Source organism: Coturnix japonica, chromosome 31 (genome assembly GCF_054131305.1).
Source record: "Coturnix japonica strain WE chromosome 31, WE-NBRP24, whole genome shotgun sequence".
NCBI classification, from domain to species: domain Eukaryota; kingdom Metazoa; phylum Chordata; class Aves; order Galliformes; family Phasianidae; genus Coturnix; species Coturnix japonica.
The window spans coordinates 5,142,711-5,154,307 of NC_140693.1; the positions used below are offsets into that span (position 1 = coordinate 5,142,711).

Here is an 11,597-nt window from a genome sequence, read left to right on the forward strand (position 1 = left end):
CAGGGACCCACGTGTGGACAGAGGTATTGGCACATGCCAAAATCGGTCCTACACCTTCTGGAAGCGGATGTTGATAGCGGTAAGAGATAGATTCCCCTTTAAACGGGACTTGGAGTTTGAGAGAAATAAATGGACTGATATAGAGAAAGGTATCCAATCTTTGATAGAAAGTGCTCTGGTGGAAATGCTATACAGCCCCGAGCTCAATCGTAACGATCCAAACCAATTACATGATCCTGAAGCAGTCCGCGTTCCACGACAAATGTGGCGTGACTTTACAAAGGCAGCTCCAGAAAAGCATGCCAGTGCACTTGCATTAGTATATGGCAAAGGGGAAAGGAAACCCTTTGTGAATGAACTAATTGGCAGACTTCAGGAACTTGAATTATTTATAAGCGCTACAGAAGTTAATCTGTATACTTCAGCCATTGTCAAAATTGTGGAAAGATTAAACAAAATGGAGGGAACACAAAATGATATTATTGACAAATTGGCTAATGTGCCTGATGTAGATGAATCCACGGTGGTACAAGATGATGGAAACCAGGATTTCCACGATCGCCTATTGAGAAAGCTAAACAACATGAGTTCCTCTCGACCTGTATCATTGAAAATCTCAACCATTAAAAAGAGACGTCCTCGTATTCAAGCAAATGACAATGATAAGTCACCTCGAATCAACGATGAGACTACACGTCTTGCCTTGTTGCTTTTCCTCTGTAGTCATGGGGAGGACATGAAGAAGTGGTGTAATTCATCCACTTCTGCACTTCAGGCATGAGTGGAAGAATTACAAGGTGAAACAACTACCAAGGTGAACTCTTCCAAGAAGGGGAGAGTTCCAGTTGCTGCAAGCCACCAAGGTAAACAATAGAGGGGCCCTGCCCCCAGCCAGGGGGGGGAAAGGGACAATAGAGTATACTGGACTGTGTGGATTAAGTGGCCTGGCACATCTCAACCACAGAAATATAAAGCCTTGGTGGACACTGATGCACAATGCACCCTAATGCCCTCAAGTCACCAAGGGACACAACCAATAGATATCCATGGAGTGACTGGGGGTTCCCAAGAATTGACTATGTTGGAGGCCGAAATAAGCCTCACTGGTAAAAACTGGCAAAGGCACCCTATTGTGACTGGTCCAGAGGCTCCATGTATACTGGGAATCGATTACCTTAGGATGGGATATTTTAAGGATCCCAAGGGGTATCAATGGGCCTTTGGGATAGCTGCTGTAAACACAAACGGTGTTAAGCAGCTGTCAACTTTACCTGGTCTGTCAGATGATCCTTCTGCTGTGGGGTTGCTCCAGGTAAAAGACCAAGAGGAACCAATTGCCACCAGAGTGGTTCACAGACGGCAGTACCGCACCAATAGGGATTCATTGCTCCCCATTCACAAGCTAATTCGCCAATTAGAGAATCAGGGAGTGATTAGCAAAACTCACTCGCCTTTTAACAGCCCCATATGGCCAGTGCATAAAATCAGTGGGGAATGGAGGCTGACGGTAGATTACCGTGGCCTGAATGAAGTTACACCTCCATTAAGTGCTGCTGTACCAGACTTGCTAGAACTCCAGTATGAATTGGAGTCAAAAGAATCTAGGTGGTATGCCACCACTGACATTGCTAATGCCTTCTTTTCCATCCCATTGGCTGCAAAATGTAGGCCACAATTTGCTTTTACCTGGAGAGGTATTCAGTATACCTGGAACCGTTTACCTCAGGGGTGGAAGCACAGCCCAACCATTTGTCATGGATTGATCCAAGCTGTCTTGGAACAGGGTAATGCTCCTGAGCACTTGCAGTATATTGATGATATTGTAGTGTGGGGCCATACAGCAGTAGAGGTTTTCAAGAAAGGGAAACAGATAATCCAAATTCTTTTGCAAGCTGGTTTTGCCATTAAGCGCAGCAAGGTGAAGGGGCCTCTCCAGGAAATCCAGTTCTTAGGTATAAAATGGCAAGATGGACGTCGTCACATCCCAGCAGATGTGATTGACAAAATCACTGCTATGTCTCCGCCAACCAACCAAACAGAGACCCAATCTTTTCTGGGAGTAGTGGGCTTTTGGAGAATGCATGTCCCAAACTACAGCCACATAGTGAGCCCCCTCTATCAGGTAACACAGAAGAAGAATAATTTCTCATGGGGTCCTGAGCAGCAGCAGGCTTTTGAGCAGAGAAAACAAGAAATAGCCCGTGCCGTGGCCTTGGGGCCAGTACGGACGGGACAGGATGTGAAGAACATCCTCTACACTGCTGCTGGAGAGAAAGGTCCCACCTGGAGTTTGTGGCAAAGAGCCTCAGGAGAGACCCGAGGCCGACCCCTAGGATTCTGGAGTCGAGCATATAAAGGGTCTGAGGAGCGCTACACTCTGAGAAGGAGATCTTAGCCGTGTATGAGGGGGTTCGGGCTGCTTCTGAAGTAGTTGGGACAGAGGTTCAGCTTCTTCTAGCACCTCGCTTGCCAGTAATAAACTGGATGTTTAAAGGACAGGTTCCCTCCACCCATCATGCTACTGATGCCACTTGGAGTAAGTGGATTTCATTAATTACTCAATGAGCTCGAATGGGAAAACTCAGCCGTCCTGGAATTTTAGAAGTGATCATGGACTGGCGTGAGAGTAAAAAAATTGAAACACCATCTACAGAAGAGGTATCATGCGCTAAAGAGGAACCACCATACAATGAGCTACCAGAAAACGAAAAGAAATTTGCCCTATTCACAGACGGATCATGTCGTATTGTAGGGAAGCATCGCAGATGGAAAGCTGCTGTATGGAGCCCCACACGACAAGTTGCAGAGGCCATTGAAGGTAAAGGAGAATCAAGTCAATTCGCAGAGGTAAAGGCTGTTCAGCTGGCTTTAGATGTGGCTGAACGAGAGAGGTGGCCAATGCTTCATCTTTATACTGATTCATGGATGGTGGCAAATGCCTTATGGGGGTGGTTGCAACAGTGGGAAGATGATAATTGGCAACGAAAGGGTAAACCTGTTTGGGCTGCTGAACTGTGGAAAGACATTGCTGCCCGAATAAGGAACATTGTTGTAAAGGTGCGCCATGTAGATGCTCATGTGCCTAAAAGTAAGGCTACTGAAGAACATAAAAATAACCATCAGGTTGATCGAGCTGCCAAAATTGAGGTGGCTCAAATAGACTTGGACTGGCAGAACAAGGGTGAATTATTCTTAGCTCGGTGGGCCCATGAGACTTCAGGTCATCAAGGAAGGGATGCAACATGTAAGTGTGCCTCCTAAGATCGTTGCCGCTGTTTTCTTTTCCTAATTAACTTTTTTCCTTTGGCCTAGGGCCCCTCCAGGGCCCATTGCCCCTGTCATGGACGCAGGTGGATTTTTCGTTCAAACTGTGACAGATTTTGGTGGAGGATGAGGGAACAGTCTATTTTGAAATATATTTAGGAATTTTTTAACCTATTCAGGGAATCTGTTTCCATATTTACATGAGCTCTTAGAGTGAGAAATTGGAAAGTTGGTGGAAAGAAGTGAAATAAACTCTTATTTATATGTTCAATGACATATTTTTGCAAGTTGCTATATCACACACGGTCAAAGAATCTAAAATGCTTAAACCATAAAGAACCATCTCTGGGAATCCTGTGAGGAAGGTGTGTACTTTATTGAAGATGGTATAGTGTGTATAGCAACAACTTCCTGAGAGCATGCTTGATCTCCCTGTTCCTCATGCTGTAGATAATAGGGTTCAGAGTTGGAGGAACCACTGAGTACAGAAGTGCCACTGTCAGATCCAGGAGTGGGGTGGAAATGGAGGGAGGTTTCAGGTGGGCAAAAGCGCCACTGCTGAGAAACAGGGAGACCACGGCCAGGTGAGGGAGGCACGTGGAGAAGGCTTTGTGCCATCCCTGCTCAGAGGGCATCCTCAGCACAGCCATGAAGATCTGCATATACGACACAACTATGAAAACAAAGCACCCAAAGACTAAAATTATACTCAAAATGAGAATCACAAATTCCCTCATGTAGGAGCCAGAGCAGGAGAGCTTGAGGATCTGGGGGATTTCACAGAAAAACTGGTTCACAACATTGCCTTGGCATAGAGGCAGTGAAAACGTACTGGCAGTGTGCAGCAGGGAATAGAGAACCCCAGTGCCCCAGGCAGCTGCTGCCATGGTGGCACAAGCTCTGCTGTCCATCAAGGTCCCGTAGTGCAGGGGCTTGCAGATGGCAACATAGCGGTCATAGGACATGATGGTGAGAAGGGACAACTCTGCTGAGAGGAAGAAGACATAGAAAAAGAGCTGTGCAGCACAACCTGCATAAGAGATGGCCCTGGTGTCCCAGAGGGCGTTGGCCATGGCTTTGGGGATTGTGGTGGAGATGAAGCCCAGGTCAAGGAGGGCCAGGTTGAGGAGGAAGAAGTACATGGGGGTGTGCAGGCGGCGGTCGCAGGCTACAGCTGTGCTGATGAGGCTGTTGCCCAGGAGGGCAGCCAGGTAGATGCCCAGGAAGAGCCAGAAGTGCAGGAGCTGCAGCTGCCGCGTGTCTGCCAACAGCAGCAGGAGGAACTCACTGATGGAGCTGCTGTTGGGCATCTGCTGTTGTTGGGCTTGGAGTCCTGTTCAGAGTGCAGAAGGTAATGACAAGTCCAGACCATTCTCAGAGACACTCCTGCCATAATATGAAATTTTTTAATTCTCTTTCAACAGTGTACATTTTGCACCATTACTTGCATTTAATTTCATGTATTTCAGCATTCCTTAAGCAGAAGAAGCATTTGGAGCTCTAACCTTCCTCTTCTTTTCTTATCCCTTCTCCCTGTATATTTTCATCTGTTTCATGTCTCATATCTTTACCCCAACTGCTCTTAGCACCCCCTACTCCAGCTTCTTTGGCATTCAGTTTCAGTTAGAAAATGCTGCCTGTTTGTAGGATAAGTGAATTATTCGTGCCTACAGAAAATGATGATAATTACAACTGGTTCCATCTTTTGAGAAAGGGGAGACTGAATGCACATCACGTGTGACTGTTCAGGAAACAAGAAATTTATTGAAGAAAAATTCACAGATCTCTGATAGCTCCTTTTAGATATCTGTTTCCAATCCTCTTTTCCTCAGAACAGGAAATGGAAACCCCCTGCCTTGGCTCTCCTCTTGCAAAACAACCTTAGAAACATCCTGTTGTGCAGTGAAGCTGTGATCCCCCTGCCCCTGGCAAGAGCTGTGGCAGCACAAGCCTTTCTCAAAAGAGTGAGAAAGGGAAAGGAGGGGGGCTCCTTTCCCTCACACCACAAGTCTCCCCGCAGCGCCCTGGGCAGCTCCCCGGGCAGGCTGAGAGCTGAGCCTGGCAGGCGGCAGAGTCCCATACCCGGCACACAGCCCCTGGGGCACAGCAGGGACCCTGCTCTGCAGGACAGCCCTGGGCACCCGCCTGCAGCCCCGGCTGCACAGCCTGCAGCCGTGCTGGGACACGCAGCCCTCAGGGCTGTGCTCTGACACTGAAGCAGGGAAGCCCTCAGCTGGAGCAGAAGGCTTTTTCCACAGTAAAGAAACATGCAGTGCCTGCATCCAGATCTGCTATGGGATATCCCAAATTAAGTTAACCCTCTATGAAAAGCAGCTCATGGTCTGCAGTGAGACTTACCTTGTCATGGTCTGTGAGGAATGCTCCTGCAGTGAGCTCACAGCCTGCTCACACCACACACATCCTGCAAGCTCTCTCCAGTTTCTCTCCTCTCCTTCTGTCACCTGCAGGCTGTGCTGTGCACAAGAGCTGCTCCTGGGCACAGCTGTCTCTCTGCAGCTCTGCCCACTTGTATGAGCTCCCTGTGTCCCAGGAGCCCAGCCCAGCTCAGCTACAGATTATGTCATTTTTATCCTTCCCACTCATCTCCCCTGACACATCCCTGGGTCTTCATGGCCAACAGCTCCTGAAAGACAACAGCATCATGACTGTGCTTTGAAATCCACTCAATTAACCACCACATGTCCAGTGGTCAGTGACTGATTGGAGACATATAGAGAGTGCTACCAGAGTACATTTGATGAAGCACAAAGGGCACCCAGACAAGGACGAGGAGGTTTGGACTTTCCCTGTGCAGGGCAGTGATCCAGCTGAGGCAGTGCAGGAGTCTCATCCCTTGACAGAAATCCTGGAGCTGAAATGGGATTCAGCTCCCTACACACCCACAGGAGCTGGGATTCCTCTGGTTCAGTTCAGAAGTGCACAAGGAGTTGCCTGCATGTGAGCTCCTGCTCTGAGGCCTCGGTCCTTCAGCTGGGATGCAGTTGCTCACACACAGACACTGGGTGATGCCCAAGGTGCCTGGGCTGCTCCTGATGTGTGCCAGTGCTTGTAAACCGTGTGGGAAGTCCCTGAGACAGACAGCTCCTTCCTGGGCATCAGCTGAGCACCAGAGAGGGGATAGCACCGGCTGTCTGGTGAATTCACATGCAGCTGCAAGTGCAGCACAGTACCTTCAGCAAAGCCATGCCCATGGTGTGTCCGTGCTGCTACGTCAGCTCCAAGACCCACGATCGGTCTAATGCCTGTGTGCCACCTTCTGCGCACTAATACCATAGATGAGCTATCCAGTCAGGCAATGTCCAGTGATGCTTTTCAATTAGGATGTTAACTTCTGTGGTTTTGCACCAATGCAAACACCAACACACAAGAAGCTAGAAATCTTGGTAGAGCTGCAGTCCTGAGCTCCTGTTTAGACCATGGGGACACAGTTTAATGGCTTCCACAACTGCACTGTAGCACAAGGGGGATACCGAGTCTTTAGGATGGATGGGCGAGGAGACAAAGAAGGGCGACTGACGTCTGTGAGAGTGCACTGAGCTCTGCCTGGGGATGGAAGAGCAGACAGGTCAGAGCTAATGGAAATGGCAAACAGAGGAGACCATCAGTGTCTTTTCCTGTCTTCAGTTGATCTTTATGTTGATCATAAATGTCAATAAAACTGAAACAAATAATTGAAGACAAAGATGGAAATCAATGAAAATGTGTTAACCCTTCTCAACATGAGAAATTCTCATGAGTCTTGTTCCATTTTAAGTTGTAAATATGAATCTTTGAGGTGATTTGATGTCTTTTTTTTTTCTTTCTTTCTTTTTTTTTCTTTTACTGAAACTACAATGTTTTCCAGAACTGTGTTCGCTGGACACAAATGCCTTCAGGTTCACAGACACAGACAGCGGTGCCAGTGCCAATGCCCTGTGACTATAGCCCGGTGCCCAGCACTACTCTTCCCTGCTGCCTATTTGATGTGCCTCATCCTCCAAGTTTTTTCAGCTCTCCTAAAGAAATGGCCATGGTTAAGGGCATGTTTTCAGCAGGCCATTTGGGCACAAACTACTCCCACTGCCCTCCAGATTTCTCCATCCCTTGCTCTTTGTTCAGTCAGATACCTCCCAATTATCTGTCTGATTTCTGACTTTCAGGGGGATTACTGGAATTTGTTCCATCTCCCCAAATTCTGAGAATCAGTGAGAATGTGTTAACCCGTCTCAATGTGTGAAATACTCAGAAGTCCTGATCAGTTTTAAGTTGATACCTCTCAACTACCTGGCTGATCTATCCCAGGAAGATTACTGGAATTTGCTCCATCTCTCAGAGTCTGATGGCCTCTCTTGTCAACTACTTCACTGTGATTCAATCTATCCTATCCTACCTCAGTATAAATCATTTCTTTTAAAAGTATTCCACATGAAAGACAAACTTCAAAAGATGCAGCTTGAACATGGCATGCAGTTGATCGCTGTTTTACTGTTCATTCAATTGCATCACCTTTCCTTCCATTTGCTGGCCAGATAAAAAAGAGAAATATTTCCTTTTCCATGTGCAGCTTGTTCTCTGAGGAAAGCCAGTGGGAGTTGGTGCAAAGCAGTTTTAACACTGAGCAGATGAATGCAGAGGAGAAGAGTGATGTTAAGAAAAGTGATGCAAGTCCCATAGGTCCATTGTGAGCAGAAATTGGGTGGGGAGGCTGAGAAGGACCTTTGTCAACACAGTAACAGTACAGAACTCATTGGGACATCCTGGATTGGTATCAGTTGCACAGTGCTGCTTTAATGTCTTCTTTAAACCCAACTATAAATAAATAGAAAATAAATTTATAATGGATTCTTTATTCTCTCTCCAGATATCCCTCCTTTTTGCTGAACAAGTTCTGATAACCTGAAGAAGATAACAAGATGGCATAAGGCACAGGAGATTCTTTAGGTTATAATGGTCCCAGGGTGCATTTGATGCTGAGTTCATCAGCCTCCAGTGCAGAGAGAAGTTTGCACAAAGTGCTCAACAAGACAAAGTCAGAAGTAACAGTGAAGTTTCTTGGAGTATTAATGGGCCCAGTGAGGAACATTACCAAGCAAGCTTCCCAAGGGACTTGTTAGAGAAGATAACTGGAAGCCATGACTAAAGGCAGGCAAAGGCACTGGCATGCTAAGAAACCTCTCCTTTGCCTTACAAAGCAGACAGGTCAAGCCCTGATTGCAAGACCAGTGGTAGAGAGATCCTGTCTCTCATGTTGGCTCCGTGCATTTCCTGGGGCAATGGGTTGGAATTTTGTATGATGTTAAATGATAGACATGGGGACAGAAGATCCCAGGCTCTACATGTGGTGCAAGGACGCTGTGAGGTTCATGTCCCATATGAGACCTATGTTTCATCGCAGGATGTGGGATGTGAGAAGGGCCCAGTCTGAACAAGCAGTCAATCCCTGTGAAACTCTGAACTTCAGATCTCTCAGTTCCAGTGCCCTCCTTTGCACATTCTCCCAGAGTTTGAAGTCCTTTATGTTCTGCGGTGCCCAGAAGTGCACCCAGTGCTCCAGGTGAGGCTGTAGCAATGCAGAGCAAAGAGGGACGATCCTTTCCCTCACCCAGCTGGCAATAAGTTGCTTCATGCACTCCAGGGGACTGTTGGCTTTCCTGGCTGCCTTGGCACACTGCTGACTCACATTCAGTGTGATGCTGACCAGCACCCCAACCCTTTCCAGTCAGAATCCTCTCCAGTGGATGTCACAGAATGAGCTTAAACAGGACCTTCACCTCACAAACTTGTGTTGGCTGCGACCAATGACAGAATTGTCCTTCAGCTGTTTTTCCATAACTCCCACCATCATTTTCTCCATAATTTTACCAGGCTCTGGACTGACAGGTCCATAATTGCCCATGTCATCTTTCTTGCTCTTCCTTACAACGAGACAACATTTGCCAGCTTCCTGTCAGCTGGCATGACCCTAGACTTCTTTAGATGCAATTGAAATGAGAGCCCAGAGCATACTAAGGTGTCATCATTGAAAGAAAGTAGATGTGCCATAGCTTTGCAATGCCTTGAACTCCAGAGTATGCCACAAATGGAGCAGAGGGGAAGATTTGCCTCTTCTGTAGTGAACTATTCATTTGGTAAGCAGAATAACACTACCTGATACACGGGGACTGTGTCTCCACTATTCTCTGCTCAGCTCACAGGGCAGCGGTCCGGCAGGGTGTTGCTCTCATGTCAGTGCAGGTAAACTCACTTTAACCCTTTTTCCTCTGTAAATGCTTCCTCTGTTTGTATGCTCAGATACACTTCCACATTCCCTCAAGTACACTTTCATGTATAATTAACAATTACACTTTCTTATAACATCAAAACAGTTTGTTAAACAGTACAGTTCTTCAGTTCACATAAACTCCCTTAATACAGTCTGTATTTTTCAGTTATAAACACTGTGCCACAGAACCAGCACTGATTGAACCACCTCCCTCACACACTTCCTCACAAGAAGTACATAGTATTACATAAATGGGTTGACATTCATTGGTCGGGTGGAATGTACACCTCTCCTCAGGACAATCTTACTAATCTACAGAGTACAAACTCCTGTCTTCTTACATACAAGCAGAAAGTACTTATGAGTGGACAGACAACACAGTCTTTCACTTTGTCCGTGTCTGGCCATTTCCCTCACAGGAGGAAGGAAACATGGATCGGGACTCGGCACTCACCCTGCAGCTGTTCTGTGTCTCACTCACATCACACTCACTCTGACATTTAGATCAAAAACCATGGTTAATTCATACTACACAATGCTGACAACGTTTTCGAGCTGGAATCTTAATAACACTCATACTCTGGTCGACCAGTTGCAAACGTTAATGTTTTTCCCAGAGTTGGCTTGACACACGGTACCAAACACTTAAAGCAGATGATAATATTGAACATACAACCTATAACCCCCATGATTACACCTTGGAGAACCCAGGCTACCATTTGACAGGCTATCCACTATATCCCATACCCGTAGGAGAGACCAACCTAGGTCCCTCCTATTGTCAACTACCTGGGAGAGAGTATTTGTTCTTGTTTCCATTCATATGACATACAGTTCCCTTTCATAGGAACTCACCCAAGGAGTCTTCCTACCCCAGCTGGCAACCAAAGCCATGAGCTCACCTCCCTGGGAGCAGCACGTATGGCTGTAAACTGTGTAGGATGTCTCCTCAAGACATATGGGCTCCACTTACCATACACATACCTGGTCCACCTATGGGTGGTCCTTGTCTGTCCCTGCAGTGATCAGGTGAGGAAGGGAGTCCTTCAGAGAAATCTCAGGGTGCGCCAAAAGTGTCTCCCTCTCAGCTGGTCCTGCAGCGAACAGAGCTGGTCCCACCTGGGCCGCCAAATTGACTACAGGAATTGAACTCTATAACCTCTATAACTGATACAGTCTCCCATGACATACTTATACCAAAGTTGAGGAAGTATGGGATAGGTGATTGGACAGTGAAGTGGGTCGAGAACTGACTGACTGGCAGAGTGCAGAGGGTTGTCGTTGGCGGTGCAGTGTCTGGCTGCAGGGCTGTAACTAGCGGCGTCCCCCAGGGGTCTGTGCTGGGTCCGGTCTTGTTCAACATCTTCATCAATGACCACCCTCAGCAAGTTTGCTGATGACACGAAATTGGGAGGATTGGCTGACACACCTGAAGGCTGTGCTGCCATTCAGCAAGACCTGGACAGGCTGGAGAGCTGGGCAGTAAGAAACCGGATGAGGTTTAACAAAAGCAAGTGTAGAGTCTTGCACCTGGGTAGAAATAATTGTATGCACCAGTACAGGCTGGGGGAAGAGCTGCTGGAGAGGAGCTCTGCTGAGAGGGACCTGGGCGTCCTGGTGGACGACAGATTGACCATGAGCCAGCAGTGTGCCCTTGTAGCCAAAAAAGCCAATGGCATCCTGGGGTGCATTAAAAAGAGCGTGTTCAGCAGGTCGAAGGAGGTGATCCTCCCCCTCTACTCTGCCCTGGTGAGGCCTCATCTGGAATACTGTGTCCAGTTCAGGGCTCCCCAGTACAAAAAAGACAGGGATCTCTTGGAAAGAGTCCAGCAGAGGGCCACTAAGATGGTGAAGGGCCTGGAGCATCTCCCCTATGAGGAGAGACTTAGGGAACTGGGTCTGTTTAGCCTTGAGAAAAGAAGGCTGAGAGGGGACAGGATCCAGGTTAATAAATACTTGAGGTGTGGGGGTCATAGTGGTGAGTCTGGTCTCTTTTCAGTAATGCGTGGGGACAGGATTAGGGGTAATGGGATGAAAGTACAGCATAGGAAGTTCTGCACTAATGTGTGCA

General features: G+C 47.3%; 1 protein-coding gene across 1 annotated transcript; it reads right to left on the bottom strand.

The window, feature by feature from the left end:
• Window positions 1-3,638: 3,638 nt before the first annotated feature.
• LOC146755679 (olfactory receptor 14C36-like) lies at window positions 3,639-4,604 on the bottom strand. The gene has a single exon (XM_085525363.1). It carries the CDS (start codon window positions 4,572-4,574, stop codon window positions 3,639-3,641), a length of 936 nt encoding a protein of 311 aa, XP_085381489.1. The 5' UTR covers window positions 4,575-4,604.
• Window positions 4,605-11,597: the final 6,993 nt, after the last annotated feature.